We start from the raw sequence: 19,157 nt of genomic DNA, 5'->3' as shown, positions 1-19,157 counted from the left end.
TACTTCACAGAACTAATGTATGTGCTAGCCTGTGCAGCTGGAGAGTGTGTGCCTCCTGGCAATTTATATATGCCACTGCAGTCGTGCTCTCTGTCCAGACCAGAATATGGTGATAATGAAGTAAGTGCCCTAAATGTTTCAGGACTAGGGATGCTGCTAGCAGCTCAAGGAAGCTTATGCTTGGCACAAAGGTGCAGAAGCCTTAAACTATTTACTGTGCTATGCTACATGCAGAGAAATGGCCCCAGAAATCACAATGAACATGCCTGGCCTTCGAGCTCTCAGATGGCATTCCTTGAGGAAATCTCACGCAGCTCTGATAAATATACATATGGGCACAAGGGTACTTCAGAATACATATAGTCAATTAACATATTCCCATATGCTGAATCAAGAAATGACACCTGAATCTTTTATACAAGGAGAATATCATACATCATAGAGAAATGCCTCAGAGTTCTCTTGGTTCGAGGTCATCTCATATGTTCCAAAAGATGTTCCCGGAAAAGAATATAAGTCAACATATGTTTCCCTGTATCAGGTAGAATCTTTAAAAATTACCAGTACCTTAAAAACAACCATTAGCCATATTCTTTTATTTCAATGCTATACTGGTTTATAGAAGTAATCCAACCACAGCCAAGCACTGATCAAAATTAGGATTTCTTTAAATTCTGACGCATTTTTCAAGCTCCATCTTGTGGACAGTGGGAGTTATGGCAACAAAATAATTCTTTTTGCTCTCTGAGATGCTCTCTCAGTTGCAGGTGGCTTGTTCAGGTCATTTAAGAGCCATCTAGACAGCTGACATCATACATAAATACCACCATTAATCTCTATATAGTAACAAAAAGCTTTCTTTTGTCTACATATTGTATAGTGCCATATTAAATATGAGTGTAGTAGGCAAAAGTGCGTAGGAGGTGGTTTCAAACATGATTAGATTATGTATGATGAAAATATGTTAGGCTTGGCCTTCTCAAAACCCATAGAGACGCACTGCAGCCTGTACAGTTCAGCTATGCTGAACATAACTTAATGTTGGATGGACTATAATATTCAGAGCCAGGACAAACCATCTCAAGCTGCCACAGCCAGTATAACCTTTCTGTAGAATGTGATAGAACAATTCCCTCTCTCTCTCTTTTAGTGGTGTGTCACTTGATCGAACCTCTGTTTTTAAGTTGAACATCATCTTGGTCATTGTGTGGAAAGACTTCAAGTCTTCATTTTACAATTCACTAGGCTTAACTGCAGTGGTGTAATTCATTTCAACATGAAATTTTGTCAGATACCAGCTCTTCAGTGTTCCCTGAATTAATTGATAATCAAATAATTAAAGTATTTCATTAATCAAATGTGTAAAAGCACTACACTTAAAAAGGACATGCACAATTAGTGATAATGATATTGGAAAATTTCGTTCAAAAAAACTCAATACACATAACATGCTCAGAGGGTTTAACCTCAAAACTTGAGAACTGGTGTGCAAGACAGAAACAACCCAGTCTTGAGAATGGTTGCTGCAATGCAAGTGCTCTCCTAAGGCTAGGTTTAGTAGAGTCAAATAATTTATCCAGATAATTAAACCTTGTGTCAAAAGGGCTCCAACAGGAAAATGCCGAGGGACAGTACTATTGCTGTCTGTCCACCCAAATGTATGGCGTTACAGCATATAGAGCAGTTGCTATAATGGAAATTCATATCATATCAGTCTATTTATATGTTATAGGCTGATTCAGCTGAGGACAAAATTATGTACTTAATCTTAAACATAAGGATATGTTGGTATTGCTGACAAATGGCTACATTAATAAAGAAGATATAATGGCTGCAAATACACCACATTAACAAATGACAAAGAAGCTTTTATATATATATAAAGACTAAAGCCATGATCCTTTGTTATATTTGGTATTTTTGAGGCATTCTTAACAATCTCCTGAGCATTCAAAATGCTTGCCATGGACAAACAAAACAATGCACATAAGAGGGAAATGGGAGGTTAAAGATTTGTAGCCATCTACAGAAAGCAAGAATATTGCCTTGGGTAATTTATCTGAACAAGAAAGCTAAGTACTACTGACTGGTCCATGGTCCTACAGCTACAACGTGAGGCTAGTATAAAGAAAGAAAGCTCAGCTGGGTGTCATGGCTGCGTACCGGTAAGTAGGAGATGTGATTTGAAGGAATAGTCCATTTACAGTGGACGTAGGGGGTGTTTACCGATGTGACTCAGGAAATATTTAACATTTTCAGCAGCTTTTACATTTTAGCTCATCCAAACACATCCTTTATTCGTCTAATTCCAGCACGACTTATATAAATCTTCATTAGCCTGCTACTACGTGCTTCAGAGAAGGAGGCAAAGTGGGAGGGAGGTGCGGTCACTTGGAGGCGCCCACAACCTGTGCATGAGCGGAGACAATTGATAGCCGGAGCCTGGAAGATGGACTTTGATGTGTCACATACTTTCTCAAATTAATCCTTTCGCTTTTCCCGACAGCTCACGTCTCCCAACGCCGGAGCTGCATTTTCACAGTTACAAAGAATACGCTGCTGAACTGGGGAGGAAAAGAGAAAGAACGGGGCTGGGGTTATTTGCAGGATGCAATGGAGGTCCACATGGCAGAGCACAAGTAGATGTGTGCTGTCCTTAAACTAATGCTACGAGTCTTTTCCTCCCTCTCACTACGACATTTTCTAAGGCTTTTTTAAACACTGGACAATGGCAGCGGTGACGAGTCCAGAGTCGACTCCACAGCCCCGGGTCTATTTCCAAACGCCTCCTGGCACCGAGGAAGATGTTCCACAGAAACAAGGGCGAGTGACGGTTAAATATGACAGAAAAGAACTGAGAAGACGACTGAACCTGGAGGAGTGGATAGTTAGCCAGTTAATGACTTTATACGACTGCGAGGTAGGACTCCTGTAACGTTAACGCTTTGTTTGAAGAACCCTTTGTTACAAGTGAGAAGGGATCCTTTGTCGGCTTGGCCAGCCGGTGTCTGTTAACATTGTCAGGCTCACCTCCATTTTTTTCTAATTTAATATTCAGTTATGCTAATATTTAACTTATACTTAATGCGGTTTTACATTGTCACAAGGCTTAAAAAGGCCGGTATTCACAGGATTTCCACACAGAAGGGCGTGGCAATCCAACTCCAGACAAAGCCGTAAAACAAAGGTGATGCAGGTGGTGAAAGTAAGAAATCTAAAGTGAGCCAATTAAAGCCAATTAATTTATAAACACAGAAAACCATCTCACACAGTGTTATTGGACTATCTCTTTTGTTCCTGAGTAGCCTAGTTTTGTCACAGCATGCAGCCTAATACAATCTGACAAGCTTCTCGCCTGCAGAAATTCTTGTCACATATAAAAATAGATTCAGACTTGGCCATTTATCGCTTGTTCAGACTGTGCTGCATATATATATTCTTGAGTGGGTTTGTATAAATCTAGGTAAACATGTTCTAAATTTTATTGTTCTTGCCTTCAGGGATCTAAAGGATTCCCTGTTTAGCCAAGGAGATGATGTCATCTGTTCAGACATCCAAAGCGTGCCGTAATTAGTGAGCCTCTTGGGCGAATTACTGACCCAGATTATTGTCATAAGATGTCCAATTTTCATTTCAGAAATACAGGTTATCTGTGTTAAGGAACCCTAAGTCCATAGGCCTGAGTCTTTATGCTTTGTTCTGTGAGCCGATACCTCTGGTTACCTGTCCCAGGTGATGTCTCAGATCTTTCAATGTGCAGAGAAATGCATGCAGAGGTTATGAACATCACTTGTAAGTGTATCCTGCTGGAATCTCATTATCCACCAGGTTTCACTGAAATTGGTAAAACATAATTTAACAGATTGTTAAGCGAACCTGTTTTTATTATTAATATGATATAATAGGAGTTTGATTGTATATTAAAGTGCACTAACAGAGGAACTTATCTGTGAAATTGTCCCACTCCCAGTTAGGTGCATCTCAGAAGCCCTTGGCTCAAATTCAAGTCAAGTGTAGCCTGTCTAAAAGGATAACAATCTTTGACAATGGGCACAATTAATTTCCTTTGAGGCAGGGTACATATTGTGTATTTTTTTTATTACCCTCTTAATGGTTTGGAAGATGGCCACTGTTAGCTAATACCTGAGGTCTTTGGCCTGCAAACCTTGTATTTCCCACTTTTTATATACGTAATATGTACAGTATTCTGGGGAATGACTCAAATTCCCTTTTTATGGTAAGGCAGATTAATTGGCTTTCACATAAAGGAAATATGGCTGTGGTGCTCTGCTTTATGCATTTACATGTTTGCTTTGAGCTGTATGGTTTTTAGTAATTTTTAAACTACAAAGCTGCTTCAGTAAATGTCCTAGTGTAACACACAAGCTGCCATAAATAAGCTTTAGAGATATTGATTGACAGTAAGGATTACAGACAGCCTTTTAAAAAAAAAAAAAAAAAAAAAAAAAAAAAAAAAAAAAAGCAGAATAAGTGAAAATAGCAGTGACTCTGCTCTGCTCCATTGGACTGTGTAAGCAGCCCTGGGCAACATAGGCCAGCTCACTGTAGCATTGCTGCAGAGCAATATGGGTCAGTGTAAATTCTTTCATAACTCAGGTCTGCTCCCATACTGTCACAGTTCTGCTTGCTCAGTGACTGCGATTGCACACACTCACACATACTCTCACACTCATGTAAAATACAGCATCACAGCTCTCCCTCAACCATCTGTACACTGAACTAGGCCAGGGAGATGCAAATATGTGTATTTTTAATGTAATCAGACTTTTTGGATAATCATAAAACCAATATTTTCAGTACATTATTGTACTGTTTTGGTTCTCCATATTAGCAACGGCTTACACTTTGAACATTGGTATATTAGATATTGATTTATGCATTTTACTCAATTCAAAGGGAGGTAGAAGTCTATCTATTCACTCGTAACAGCTCAAATCAGTAGGAATGTTAGAGGAATTAGCTAGTAATGTAGTGAAATCAATGAAAATGTTCTGGAAAAATGAATAGTGTCCATCTTGAATTGGAGAATGTGGCCATGTGAAAGTGAGAAACATTCTAGCAAGACTCGAATAGAATTTTTCCCTTAAAATTACTGCTATAAAATCATTGCGATGCTTCACTGACCTGTAAAAAGGAGAATAGGGCCTCTGTCGTTGCTACCACAGGTTCAGAAACTGCACTGTGTAACTTTTAGAGGACGGTAGAAAACCTCCCTTACACTTCTCCTACACTTAGCAAATCTTACCCAGTGTTCCTTTTAAGTGGGTAAGAGACAAAAGCCATTCCTCTACTTGTAACTGTTCATAAATCATTATCATTGATTTCTTGAAGAAAAAGTCATTGCTTAGGATTCCATCGTTACTGTGAAAAACAACTACTAAAATCTTTTGTTTTAATTGTGTTAAGATCACAGACCTCAATGACCGTGACTATGAATATGAAGAGATGATGTCAAAAACAAAATCTGATCTCTAAAATGTATTCAAAGTGTCAAGAAATATTTAAAATACTTATCAATATAGAATGATTCAGAAGATATAACATGATTAGATTTCTGAATCAGCTATGGCTGCGTGTGTAAGAGATGGGCAGCCAAGGCTGATTTAAAAACAGGTGCAATGACAGCTGTCCTTGAAAGCTGTGAGATTCTGAAGCCGAGTGAGAGGATGCCACGCGGATTTGAAAAAGATTGTGGATTCAGAGAAAGTGAAAGGCAGAAATGGAGGAAACATTGAATGAATGGTGACTTCTGTCACATGGACTGGATCTTTGGCGTTGGCGTCATGCCTACATCATTCCTATCATTTCTACAGCCACAGAGCTGAAGAGAGCCTCTATATCGGTAAATATGAAGGTAAAGGCGGCCTGTGTTTGTGGAAAGAAGAAAATACACTGAACACATTGTGTGCTTTGTATACTGAAAGGAAGTGAACAAGGGTTATCAACTCTCACACCCGGGGGTTCAACACATCCTGTTTTGTAGAGAGACAGAGTGAGGAAACCAGTGACCTTAGAGAATCCCCCTATCCACGGATATGTAGACAATAGCTTGAGTTCAGTTTGGTTTGTCAACATCTGATTTACATTTTATGAAGATGAAAAGAAAGGGCCTGTCCAAATAGGGAGGGCATTCTATGGCAAAAATATTAGCGGTACAACAGTGTTTTTTTAGTGTAATGTATTTGTGTAACATTTATCCTAATTTTGTAATTCTATGATAAATATTGAGTTGTATTAAAAATGACAGGTGGATTTTTATTAGAAATAAAAAAAGTAAAACATTAAGTAGTTTGAAAATGGCAAGCAAGAAGTATTTATATGACTTCTATCAAAGACAAAGTATTGCAAAAGCATTTATTGCTTTATTTGTTTCTTGCCAATTAGGTCTCCTTATTAGTACATCGTGACTGGCACAGCCACCCCACCTGCCCAAAGAGGTTGAGCCCCTATATGCGCTCTTACACTCCTGGCTACAAAAGACATCAGTGTTCTGTTTTGGAGTAACATAATTTAAGTAGTTTGCTGGTTTTTGTTTCCTATATTTATTAGGCTTTTACACAAAAGTAACTGTAATGTAAATTATATATATTAATTTGTAAAAACTTTATAATTGTCCATCCATCCATCCATTATCTGTAAGGGCTTATCCAATTTAGGGTCGCGGGGGGTCCAGAGCCTACCTGGAATCATCGGGCGCAAGGCAGGAATACACCCTGGAGGGGACGCCAGTCCTTCACAGGGCACTTTATAATTGTATATGGGAGAAAATGAAGACACCCGCATGAAACAACTAAAGTGTATCCTCTGCTTAATTACATTTCCTGTAGCATAGACCTCACTTTAATTTAAAGGCCAAACTGGATGAGAAATTAAAATGGTGGATTTTGTGTGCACAGGTTTAGGAAAGGAAACTCAGCCAAGCAGGATTTTTTTCATTGTGTGTATGTTTAAAGTCACGGTGCGGTCTTGGACATATTTCCATTCAATATTTAAAAGATAAAATAATAAGGGTGTATCTGCCAAATGTTCACTGACTGGAGAAACATTCAACTGATCAGAGGTGCTGTAAAAAAAAAAAGCCCCAGTGCTGATGGGGAGGAATGAGGCTTTAAAATAGTGACATCATATTTCTGTTTTAATGCAATTTTTGCTGATAATTTTGCTGATATTTATGTATTATATCAGTAATGCTCTTTTTCCCCTCACAATTACATTATACAGTTTAATTTTATTCCACAATACACACACAATAACATACTATAAAAAAAACAACGTTGCCCTAATTTCAGAATATTTTTAATCTGCCAATTCATGATAAAGTGTCATTGTGGTGTTTGAAGATATTCTATGTTGTTTGCATTCATCTGCACTTGCCATTCTTTATGTACAAATGTTTCTTTAAGGGCTTGTATCAATGGTTAATGACCATTTTTCTTGCCATTTGTTTTGTGTCTGTTGTAGGAAGATGAAGTGCCTGAGCTGGAGATTGATGTGGATGAGCTACTGGACCTACCCAGTGACGTGGAGAGAGCTATTAGAGTGAAGGTTCATACCTTTGACACATTGTATTATTCTTTGTCTTCAAAGATCTCAGTGAAAATAATTGCCTCTTAATATACATATCAATGCTGGTTTGACATTTCAACTAGTTTCATGTGAAAACAGTCACACCACATATTGTGACATTCTTGCTTGATCTGGGGGTCCAGAATGACATTTATGCATTTTATTTTGCATTTGTTAACCTTTACTTTAGAATGCAGATTTTAGCAAATAACTCTGCAGGGAAGATGTTTGCCTGATCGAATATGATTTCTTTATCACTGGTTCTTTAAAGCAAACACCAAGTGTCGTGCCCTTATTTACAGGTAGAGCACTTCTAAGTACCGATATCGCTGTGGGTGTGATTTCTTGAAATGACGATTACACTGCACAATGCTATTTTAAATTATTACAAAGCATCAATCACAGATACTGAGTTTTGCTTGTCAGAATTGTTGTCAAATTGAGAAACATTGGAACGCTCACAAATTCTGTACAGCAAAGCTCTATTACTATTGTATGCTGCTTACCAAAGTTTGGGTACATCTTGCCTTTCTGTAAAATATCCATGCTATTATCCTTTTCAAATATAAACTAGACTCTAGATTTTCCACAATGAAAACATGAAAACCTCTCTCACCAGCACACATCCCCAATGAGTGCAATGCAGTTTTTTCCATGTTTAGCGTAAGAATAAGTAGGATAAGAAAGAATGGATGATGGGCAGGAAGTTAACTGAAAACACTTACCAAATTACACAATATTGTCAAAGGTATTCGCTCGTCTGCTTTCGCAGGCATATGAACTTGAGTGACATCACATTCTTAAGGGCTTAATATGATGTCGGCCCACCCTTTACAGCTATAAAAGTGTGCTTATTGGATTTTTTTAAACATTCTTCCAGAAGGGCATTTGTGAGGTCAGACACTGATATTGAGAGAGAAGCCCTTGCTCTGCCCCAGTTTCATCCCAAAGGTGTTCTCTCAGGTTGAGGTACAGGCCAGTCAAGTTCTTCCATAACAAACTCGCTCATTCATGTCTTTATGGACCTTGCTTTGCTCACTGGAACTGGATGGGGCTGTCCCCAAAGTGTTCCCACAAAGTTGGGAGCATGAAATTGTCTAAAATCTCTTGGTATGATGAAGCATTAAGAGTTCCTTTCTGTGGAACTAAGGGGCAGAGCCCAACCCCAGAAAAACAACCCCACACTGTAATCCCCACACAACAAAACTTTGCACTTGGGACAATGCACCAAACCCAGACTTGTCCATCAGATTGTCAGATGAAGAAGCATGATTTGTCACCCCAGTGAACACGTCTCCACTGCTCTAGAGTCCAGAGGCGGCATGCTTTACACCACTGCATCCCATGCTTTGCACTGCACTTGGGGATTTAAGGCTTGGATACAACTACTTGGCCATGGAAATCCATTCCATGAAGCTGTGTATGCACTAATCTGAAGGCCAAATGAGGTCTGTAATGATTTATTTTGCATTAAGTTTCCGACCTCTATGACTATGTAACACAGTATGACACAGCATTGTCATTTTACACGGCCTACCCCTTCATGGCAGAGTTGGCTTCATTCCCAATCGCCTCCACTTTGTTATAATACCATGGAATATTTAATAGCGTGGAAATTTCATGACTGGACTTCTTGTACCGGCGGCATCATATCATAGTACAATGCTGGAATTCACTGAGCTCCTGAGAGCGACCCATTCGTCCACAAATATTTGTAGAAGTAGTCTGCATGCCTAGGTACTGGGTTTTATACTGCTGTGGCCATGGAAGTGAGTGGAACACCTAAATTCAATGATTTGGATGGATGAGTGAATACATTTGGCAATATAGAGTGTCTTAAACACTTTTGTGTAATTGCCCCAGACAGCTGAAAGGTTTTATTGTTCATAAAAGCATATGATTCTCTAATTTTATGCTGCTTTTTCAAGATTTTATAACCCAATGCAGCAGGAATCTATACATTTTAATGTACATAATAAAATGCAAAGAGGCCTGTGTTATCAAGGTACAAACCCTATTTCCAAAAAAGCTGGGACCCTTTCTAAGTCTAATGGGGAAAAATAAAACTGTAAATATTTTTACTTTAATTGAACTGATAAAAGTACAAAGTAGTGATGTCCCGATCAAGTTTATTTTTTGCCCCCGATCCAAGTCTTTTAATATTGAGTTTCTGCCGATACCGAGTCCTGATCTGATACTGAGATTTTCCGAGATAGTGCTGTTACACAGTGCACACTAAGTAAACTCAGCCCAGTGTATCTGCTTGACACTGAATATCTCGCATTAAGACAGAAATTTCCTGCATCCAACTGCTGCTTTTTATTTTAAATAACAAACAAATGATTTTTTTCATTGTCATCAGATGTGTTGAGGGAAAAAAGTAGTTTCTTCAAGACACTGTGGTAAAATAAGTAATGTTTTTTTTTCAGCACTGACCCAATTCTCTCAGCGCAGCCACAAAACAAACCCCTGTAGGCGGGACTGTGACTCCATTGACTGCTGCACTAAATGATAGGCTGCTAAATCTGGCTGCTGATTGGCTTAATAAAAGTGACACATTCTCTGTTTAGTATCTGTCTCTCTCCTCTGGCTGAGGGAAAGCAGCATATCTCAAACAAATAATGGGTTTAATAGTCTCACTTCAAAACGAGTATGGGTCCAAAACCCAACATGGTCCAGCAATGAAAACAACAGTCGGAAAGAAGTATGTTGGCTACGGTGGCCAGCACAGTCAGATCACAGTATTATTTACAAACATGGAGGAACGTCTAGAGGAAACAGAGGATTGGACTTAACATCACGCCCAATAAAGCTGATACAAATCAGTAAAACAATGCAGTGATCCGCCCCGATACCAATGTTGAGATCGGATCCGGACATCCCTATTACAAAGATAATTATTTCAATGACAAACTTATTTAGTAAATACGTATGTAATTATGTAAAATATAGAATGTGACACCTGCAACACACTCAGAAACATTGGGACAAAACAGGAATCCATATATTAATTTTGCACAGAAACATCAGTGAGTGTTTTTGGAAATGTGTTACATTCAGTGGAGTCCAAGTTTTTGCTTGTTTTTGGTAAAACTGGGTTTTCTTTCTTAAATAAAGTTTCAAATGAATTATAGATCTTAGTTTTTATTGCATTTTTAGGAAGTGTCCCAACTTTTCTGGAAATTGGGTTTTGTGTAGTGTCCCAGATATTGTCAGATACTTTCATGTGTAATACAGCTTACCTCAAAATGAACCTGGTCTTGAGTTTGTAATAAAATAGCAAAAAAAAGTGTGTTGTTCCCAAACAGATGGCACAAACATCATGGTTATATGAGAGTACTTAATGTCTCTTACTGAAAACATACCAACAGTGGTTATACATGTGTCAAATGTGCTTGTTTTCCAGATGCTGCTTGTTGACTGTTATAAACCTAACGATGTAAGTCCATTTTGAGAAAGCTCATCTCAACCTAATTTCTTTATATACTTAAAGTTATGTTGAAAATCTGTACTCTACATTGCAAAGCTGCCTTTTAACATCTGAATCATGTGAAATCAAGTGTTTATTATAAAAGCTGCTTATTTCCATTATTTGATAACTTTCTGCAGGACTTTGTGGCTGCGCTGTTGGAGAAGGTGAGAGGAATGCAGAAGCTCAGTACTCCACAGAAGAAGGGGGACATCACCCCATGAGCTGCACCAGCTCTACCACACCTGAACCTGTTATTCCAACCTTGAGTGGTGGAGGCAGGCACTTAGACCCAACCACCACACAACAGTGTCTGTCTGTCTAAACAAAGACAAACAAGGAGTTCAGCCAAGCCAATCTCAGCTGCAGGTTAACCACCCCAACTGTCTTACTTTGTTTCAGTACTGTTTCCTGAATATATTATTCACGTAGAGAGTGTGATAGTGTCCTTTTTTAGGTTAAAAGTACAAGAGAGGAATGTGGAACGGTTGGTGTTATTCAGTTCTGTACGGTAAAACACTAAGTGCCATAGGACATGGCTTAGTGCATCTGTAATTGAGTAGATTAGATTAAGCCTTTTTCCCCCTTTTGTCCTAATATTTTCACTTAATGTCTTTTTTTTTTAAATTTTTTTTACAAGAGCGTGTAACACTTGTTTCAAAATGGGCTAAGGCAGCTATTAGAGACAATTAATTGAGAGGTGGTGTTTTAACTTAAGCGTCTTTGATAGAGGTATTTTGATGTGAAATTGGGGAAGAAGGAACTTAGGGGTTTTGCGTGTTTGAACCATTTTCATTCAGTAGAGTTAAGGGTATAACTGGTAAGATCTTTGCTTAGCGCTCTAGATTCTGAAACTGTAATCCGATTGCTCTTAAACAGAGATGTTTTAATCAAAATATTCGTCTTTGAATTGTAGCAATACCTTGGGAGTGATTTTGCCAATTTTGTTACATTCTTACCAGATTTTTTAAACAAATCTTTACATGTATTATGCAGAACGATGGCCATGTTAAACCTTAAAAAAGACTATGAAGGCAGAGTTACAAAGTTTGACACTAGTGTGTGGCATAGGCTTAGCTCGATGATAAATCAAGTATCGATGTCCAAACCTTTTTGTACATAAAACTTTTATTCAGCTCAACTCAAAAATGAACTTTTTTTGACAAAGAGGAGGTAAACACAGTCCCTGTCTGCTGGAATGAAAAACTGTACTGTATGCACTCTCACAACCAGTTATGTGTAGTAAGGTTCTTTAAGAAAATAAAGAATGGTGCTAAAACATGCTGGGTCCCTAGTGATATGTTTACTATATTCAGTATTATGATTTGAGAATCGATTGTATGGGTACACAACTTAGTGATCGTTTCATGATTAATCTGAATTGTGCTGAGCTTCTGAACAAATCATCTGAAACAGCCACAGTCTCCAAAGCAGCAATAGTGATCCTCCAGCTTCAGTGCTTTTTACAGTCTAGTAGGAGGGTGATCTTACAGCACACTCATTCTGACTGGTTAAGACTGACAAGCAAACTGATCTGTCACTATAAATCAGATCTCCTTTCGATGCTCAACAGCTCTACTTCAAAGATGAGTGTGGCTCCACCTAGGGGAGGAAAAACAAGTTGATTCTCATGGCAATGTGTGTATGCAGCAAGTTCAATATTTCTGGTTGCAGAAATAAACCATGTATCTGATGTCTCTAGTAATGTAGGCAAATGAGAATTGATTTCATTCTTTGGCTATTTGTATAGAGAAGACTCATCCAGTTCCAGCTTCCAGTCCTGTATTTTCTCATTACTAACAGTCAGTTAAACTCTTTATGGACACAACCGGTCAACTATCTGCAAACCTATTTGTCATTGTGAATATTAAGTGATTACAAAATAAAGATCTGGAGGAGACTGGGTTTGGAAATAGGTGTGATCTAGACAAGACATTTTACATATTATTTGTTTCAGCAAACTAAATCTATTTGGGCTTGGAATAATGCCAAGATGTTTAAAGATTTATCACCAAGTGATCAGTACACTTTATTTGTAAAATCTATGTTGCATCTAAAATACATACCTGGAATTTTCGGTGGGGCACCTCTATCCCCATAACCTAAAATGCATAAAGAAAAAAATATTAATACTGATATAACCATTACATAAGATGTTTATATATCATCAAGACTTCAGGTTGTACTTTGTGAAGACGTGTAGGACCCTAAAAGTAAGAAGCCAATGTCTCCTGGCCACACAGAAACAGAATAAGCTTTCTGCCTCACTGCAGATATCCATTTGAGCACTGACCAGCTGCATGTTCAATTACACGCAGGTCCTGTTTAAACCAGATGATCTGGACTAAAGTACAATAAAGTGTGTGAAATTCTTGTTCATTAACTTGCACCGAGGTTTGACATTCCTTTAGTCAGGAGCTTTCAGCCAAAACAGTCCATGTTTAGTCCACGTCCACACAGATCCGGATATTTTTTAATGTGTTTTGTCACATTAAAGTAATTTCATGACTTACATAGTGCACTACACAGGGAGTATGGAGTGTTTTGGGATTAAACACCTGTTTTCCTCTCACGCTTATGGTGTTTTGATGTCTCTCTAACGCCTCTTTTACACGCAAACCCCAAAGAATTTCTAGAGAAACTCCAGAGTATAGGGTCCAGAGATGTCCTGGAGTGGTCGTTCACACATGCAGCTCACAGCCAGAGATTTTCTGCATCAGGCACGTTCTCACCGTGGGAAAGGAAACACGTGCTTTAGGTGTGGCGCAGCGCCTGGTGCTGTGCATTCAGGGAAAAACCCTGGAACATATCCCACGCCATTCTTATGAACTATACACAGAGTCTTTACTCGGGGGGCAAGGAGGATAAAAACCGGACAAGGTCCGTGATGAATATTGCGAGTGGTCGCATTCACACATAAAGCTCCTCCGGTAAAATTCCCGAACATTACCTTGCATGTGTGAAAGGGGCTTAAGTGGTACTGGGGCCCCCTACTGGACAAACATGATATGTCAACTTTTATAGTATTTGTCTGGACAGATCATTTTTGAAAATGAAGAGAGGAAAATCTGTTTTTAAAAACTTCATATCTTTGTGGATGGGGCTTTAGTGCCTTGTACATTTTTTGCCTTGTCTGTTTGTTTTTCTTGCTGAATTTTCACATACTCAAATATCCATCATTAAATAAGATAACTTTCAATACAAATCCTGATTGGCTTTTCGTAGTAAATCATGCACGACAGTTGTAGTTTGCAAATACAGTATAACAAAGAGCTTGTCTGCTGTGTAGCAGTATTTAACCAGATGCAGTAGAGTTTGGGTAAATCCCATTTTTAAACATTATCTTGCCCCTCGAAGCTGAGTTACAGTTGTAGTGTTTATAGTCTTCCCCTTCAAAGAGCTGTGCTTCAGTGGTGCTTTGCTGCCATGCTGTAGTTATATCAGAGAAGAACTGCTAAACCTTAATATAGTTAAATTTAGAGCATCATATGCCTTTTAAAGTGTTTAATAAGTATTTACACTCACTAAATTCTTTGTAATGTGAAGCGGAAATCAGTTGCTTAATCTACTGCTTTTGTTCAAACCTTCTAGTCCCACTTTAAATGCTGCAATAGCCAAAGTCACAACAATGTAATTGCTTCATCATTTAAGGTGGAACTGGAAATTTACAAGCTTACAACTGAGCCTTCTACTAGTGATGTTCTATGCTTTTTATGAAATAAAGGGAAATGATGCATTGAAACTACACTAAACTACAATACTACAAAGCTTATCATAGATTTTAACCAAAGATTAAATACTGGTGTTTGTGGCTTTTTTTTCTTTGCTTGTGCAGCAATCTTGAGGGTGATTCACAAGGAACTCATAACCATTCGTCTGAAGTGTGCCCTGGAAAAATCTCGGTTTAGAGGGGTATCTAGTCCTAGCCCTCTTTCCAACAAAAGCTGAGACATCTTAGCCCTAGGCGATACTAAGAAGTAGGGTTAAGGTTATGCTCTTTGGAATCAATAGATAAGAAAATCTACGCAAATGTAAGTGACATCCACTGTTACTCACCAAGCTCAGATGGAATGACCAGTTTCCTCTTTTCTCCCTCGCACATTCTAAGGAACAAAAAAATAGACATGACACACTGTAAAGCATAGTTCCTTAAAATAACACACTGCATGAACACTTTTCGTGTGTGGGTCTCAAATCCCTAAATGATGACTCCTCAGTTCATCTGTGCTTCAGTCAGTAATCCAGAAATTGATTAAAGCCCACTTTAAGGATTTCTTTAAAATCACTGGGAGATTAGGAGAGAGGAGGCTTCCAGTTAAAGATACTGATGTGCATACCAAGTGGAAGTTTTGTTTATGTATTTATTTAGGTGCAGCATGTGACTAGTGAGAAACAAAGATAGGAGGAGGTACTAAATAAAGTCAGGTTACAATGATACAAGTAACAACTGAGTGAAGGATGTCCATTTGTTATAAACATGTCTGTGGTTCTCTGTCCTCTGGTCTCACATCTGAACTGTTGTACAACTCATGCTTAAACTACTAGACAGTGGAAACAACTACCACAAGCCAACCTCTGTTAAACCTGAACACACTGAACAGAAATAAAATTCAGCTCACCCTAACAGTCCCTGATCCCAGCCTTTAATGACTTGTCCAGTCCCCAGGGTGAAGGTGAAGGGTTGATTCCTGGGTATGCTGCTGTCAAATTCTGTTCCATCCTCCAACTTTCCCTTAAGGCAAAGAAAAAACAACAGTCAGGTATGTAGGGATATGAGGGAATTTTTGAGAAAATGATTAATTAGCTTGACACCTACAGTGTAATGCATGTTCAGTACATCCCCTTTCCGGGACTTGATGGGGCAGTTGTCCACTCTTTTCTTTATTCCAATTTGAAGTTTTTTCTTCTCAGCCCCCTGCACAAAATCTGTGAGGAGGGACATCAGTGTCACAGCTAGCAACAAATACAGCCTCATATCTGAAAACAGAAGAGGGATAAAAGTGATGATTTTGAATAATATATTGTGACATTTAAACTGTGGTTATTTTCTGTAAACTAAAATCTGGGCCACGTGCATTTTATTCTGTTTGAGGCTTGACCACATTCTGTATTTTACTACCAGTTAGTACCCAGAATGAATTTTTGGATCATTCTGAGCTGTCAAACCCATATACAGACAGTTCCTATATTTAGGTATAATAGTTCCTACAAGTTACATGCTGTGTTAACTTTTCCTGCTTAAAAGTAACAATTACTCATCTTCTCCAGTGATTCACTCATGTTGTTGAACAGCTTGGAGAACATTAAGTTGACTCCTAAAGGATGTGTTGCATTCAGCACCTGTCCATGGCCACCCTCCCATGTGAATCTACTCTAGGGGCAGAAACTGGTTCCTTCAGGGACTTAATTGGCTCTTCGTGCAAAACATAATGATTCCTTAAATAGTTTGCTACTCTTGTGTTAAAATGATGTGTTTTTAAAATGTATTAAGACAACAGTTTTGACAAATGTGGACTATGATTAAAACTACATCCCTTGAATCTCTGCCCTTTCTCTAAATAAAAATGTCTTTCAGAGACTGCACAGGGAAAAGCAGATTTACTGAGCACCGCTTTCACTGACGTGTCGTTAAACGTTAACAAAACCGCGGCTTTTGCTCATTGGTGGACTTCGTGTTATAATCAAACATCTCGAAATGTATTTAATTGACAGAAGTCAGGTTCAAATATTGAACAAATAATGTTTCTGAACTCTGAACTTGTGAAAATGGAAGCTGGTAGTAGCAAACATAACGCGTTCATAAACTAAAATGAATAAAAATTAGATAATTCCAGAAGGGAACCAGGCCCCAGGAAATGTGAAAGTACAAATCTATAACGTTAATACAAAGTCAAAATATTTATAGAAATCCTACAACACTAAGGCCGTGCTTGGTAAAACTATTAAAAAGCAAATGTACCACCCGACACTTCACAAATGTACACTATCAAATACCGACTACATCGAGTTAAATAGTGCGTCTTCTACATTTGTAATAACAGAGATAATAATTATCAGAGATACATTATCAGAAATATCTCATAACAATTGGCCTTATTTTAACCCTTTCTCTTTACTTGATAGGTCTGTGATGAGCTAGTCACACCAAGCTAACTGTAGCTGAACGAAAAGCCATAGGAATACAGGAATTCTCTCTTTGAGACACAGTCGAATAACGTTATTTCCAAGAGAGCAGATAATTTAGAGTTTTTTCGGTGCAGTGCGTTACCTTCTGTTTGAATGTGGTGCTCAGTGTGGCAGTTTTAACAATCTCTGATTAAAGAACTGTAAAGCACAGTTGTGAATCCAGAAACAGCAAGACACATTCTTAAATAATGCTCGATACACTAGCTGGTAAAAATAAATTGCTGAACTTTAAAATTTGTTGAGACAACAATGTAGTTTAGCTAAATATTAAAACCGCAGCTCTATATATTGAACATATTAAACATTGCATTATTACTGATTGTTAATATTGCAAATACAAATATATACATATAAATATATTGTTTATAATTATAAATAAACAAAAATAAAATTGAGTAAAAATGATAGACAAATATACATGCAATGTTTATAATAATAATAATAATAATAATAATAATAATATATTAAAACAATTTGTCATTTTGGGACTTTTAATATAGCGTTTTTTTTCGTGTGTTATTGTTGCCGTGGTTGCTGGATGTGACTGCAGGTAACTGAGTGTCCGGCTGGAGGCGCTGTTTCTCTGTTAATGTTTTGTTTCATGTCTCTGCTCTGTGTCCGCTGCCTGAGGTCAATAAAGTACAGTAAATATAAAAGTCGGTATTCATTCATTTTGTGTTACCGCTTCATCATTTTAAGATATATTTTCTACACATACAGGGAATAATTCATGTTTTTAAAGATCCGGGCAAATTAGTGCAGCACACAAAGACATACTGTTCTTCTTTCATACGCAAACACTCCAGCTCCGGGTAAATCGGGATTTATTAAAGGTACAGAGGTTGCAAAGCCGTTTTTTTTTTATCTCAGCCTACAGTAACACATTATAATATATTCAGAGACGGTATTGAGCCTCCGCTCTGAAAAAGAGTAATATCTCCTCTGACATATTCATATTTTTAAATCCCATGAGTCAAGCTTTTTTCCGAGGGAGTTTGGACTAAGGGCGTTTGGTCTGAAGCCTTTTTTTTAGGAGGGAGACTGGTCTGAAGCCTTTTTTTTCTAAGGGCGTTTGCTCTGAAGCCTGATGTTTAATTACACGAGTTCTGAGACATGACGATGGTTTTCCCGAGACTTGAAGTCGTTTCCTACGAGGAACGATGCCTTCTTGTTCAATGCCTGAGTACTGACACTGACGCCTGAGGATGTCCTAAAATGTACACCGTAGTACGGCCATTTGTGGCTGCAAAAAAAGCAAAAGCACACATTAAATATCTAGGCTGTAAAACAGTGCCCTAATCACAAGAGAGAGCACTTACTTGGGTTTCTACCATTGTGAAGCCTGAAACCATAATGCACACAGCAAAGTAGTGTACAACTGATTTACTCTAGTGGATAAAGGATACCCATAATACACTAGTAATAGTTTGACCTGAAAATTCACACATTTATCTAAGGAGGGCTACACAGAGCAGCAATAGAAAACTCTACACAAACCTGTTAGTGGAGTTATTTAAAAAAAAATAATAATAAAAATAAAAAGTTTTTCAAAGTATAAGCACACTCACCAAGTTTAGAGGTAAGTCACTTGTTCACGGACCTGATATTAAGGATAGTTTAGAGGATAAAACACTGGTACAGGTAAACTAAGAATTCTTCATAATATACAAATTAATGTAATTTATACAGAACCACCACGATTAAGAAAACCTTCCTTGTATCTTCATTCATTATCCATTTTCTCAGCTCTATACAGAAGCACTTTCTAGTTCTACAATTACAGACAGTAGTCCACGTGTTTCTATGCATAGTTTCTTATCCCCATTTCACCTTGCTGTTCAGTGGTCAGGAACCCTCAGAACACAACCACAGAGCATATTTGATTTGGTCGGTGGATCATTTAGTGTTGTAGTGA

At 38.0% G+C, this 19,157-nt stretch overlaps 2 protein-coding genes across 2 annotated transcripts; one reads left to right on the top strand and one right to left on the bottom strand.

Moving 5' to 3' along the window:
- The first annotated feature begins 2,329 nt into the window (after positions 1 to 2,329).
- Positions 2,330 to 12,297, top strand: ppp1r14ba (protein phosphatase 1, regulatory (inhibitor) subunit 14Ba). Its single transcript, XM_066646248.1, has 4 exons — positions 2,330 to 2,920; positions 7,483 to 7,566; positions 10,994 to 11,026; positions 11,197 to 12,297. Exons 1-4 carry the CDS (start codon positions 2,729 to 2,731, stop codon positions 11,278 to 11,280), a joined length of 393 nt encoding a protein of 130 aa, XP_066502345.1. The 5' UTR covers positions 2,330 to 2,728; the 3' UTR covers positions 11,281 to 12,297.
- fkbp2 (FKBP prolyl isomerase 2) lies at positions 12,225 to 17,448 on the bottom strand. The gene is made up of 6 exons (XM_066646247.1): positions 17,325 to 17,448; positions 15,873 to 16,033; positions 15,676 to 15,788; positions 15,113 to 15,159; positions 13,123 to 13,158; positions 12,225 to 12,658 (listed from the first exon to the last, which is right to left on the bottom strand). The coding sequence occupies exons 2-6, from the start codon at positions 16,029 to 16,031 to the stop codon at positions 12,597 to 12,599; spliced, it is 417 nt and encodes a 138-aa protein (XP_066502344.1). The 5' UTR covers positions 16,032 to 16,033; positions 17,325 to 17,448; the 3' UTR covers positions 12,225 to 12,596.
- Between the last annotated feature and the right edge of the window lie 1,709 nt (positions 17,449 to 19,157).

Source organism: Hoplias malabaricus, chromosome 15 (assembly GCF_029633855.1).
Source record: "Hoplias malabaricus isolate fHopMal1 chromosome 15, fHopMal1.hap1, whole genome shotgun sequence".
Classification (NCBI taxonomy): Eukaryota; Metazoa; Chordata; class Actinopteri; order Characiformes; family Erythrinidae; genus Hoplias; species Hoplias malabaricus.
The sequence above is the reverse complement of the archived record's forward strand: the minus strand, read 5'-3'. Positions and strand labels throughout refer to the sequence as shown.

Bases quoted from the DNA above. Each gene is read 5' to 3' on its own strand.
- ppp1r14ba (XM_066646248.1), top strand. From the start codon at position 2,729: ATGGCAGCGGTGACGAGTCCAGAGTCGACTCCACAGCCCCGGGTCTAT. The intron at 7,567-10,993 runs GTTCATACCTTT...CTTGTTTTCCAG, and splicing joins AGAGAGCTATTAGAGTGAAG to ATGCTGCTTGTTGACTGTTA. The intron at 11,027-11,196 runs GTAAGTCCATTT...AACTTTCTGCAG, and splicing joins ACTGTTATAAACCTAACGAT to GACTTTGTGGCTGCGCTGTT.
- fkbp2 (XM_066646247.1), bottom strand. From the start codon at position 16,031: ATGAGGCTGTATTTGTTGCTAGCTGTGACACTGATGTCCCTCCTCACA. The intron at 15,789-15,872 runs GTAGGTGTCAAG...CTTTGCCTTAAG, and splicing joins TACTGAACATGCATTACACT to GGAAAGTTGGAGGATGGAAC. The intron at 12,659-13,122 runs GTATGTATTTTA...TTCCTCCCCTAG, and splicing joins TGCCCCACCGAAAATTCCAG to GTGGAGCCACACTCATCTTT.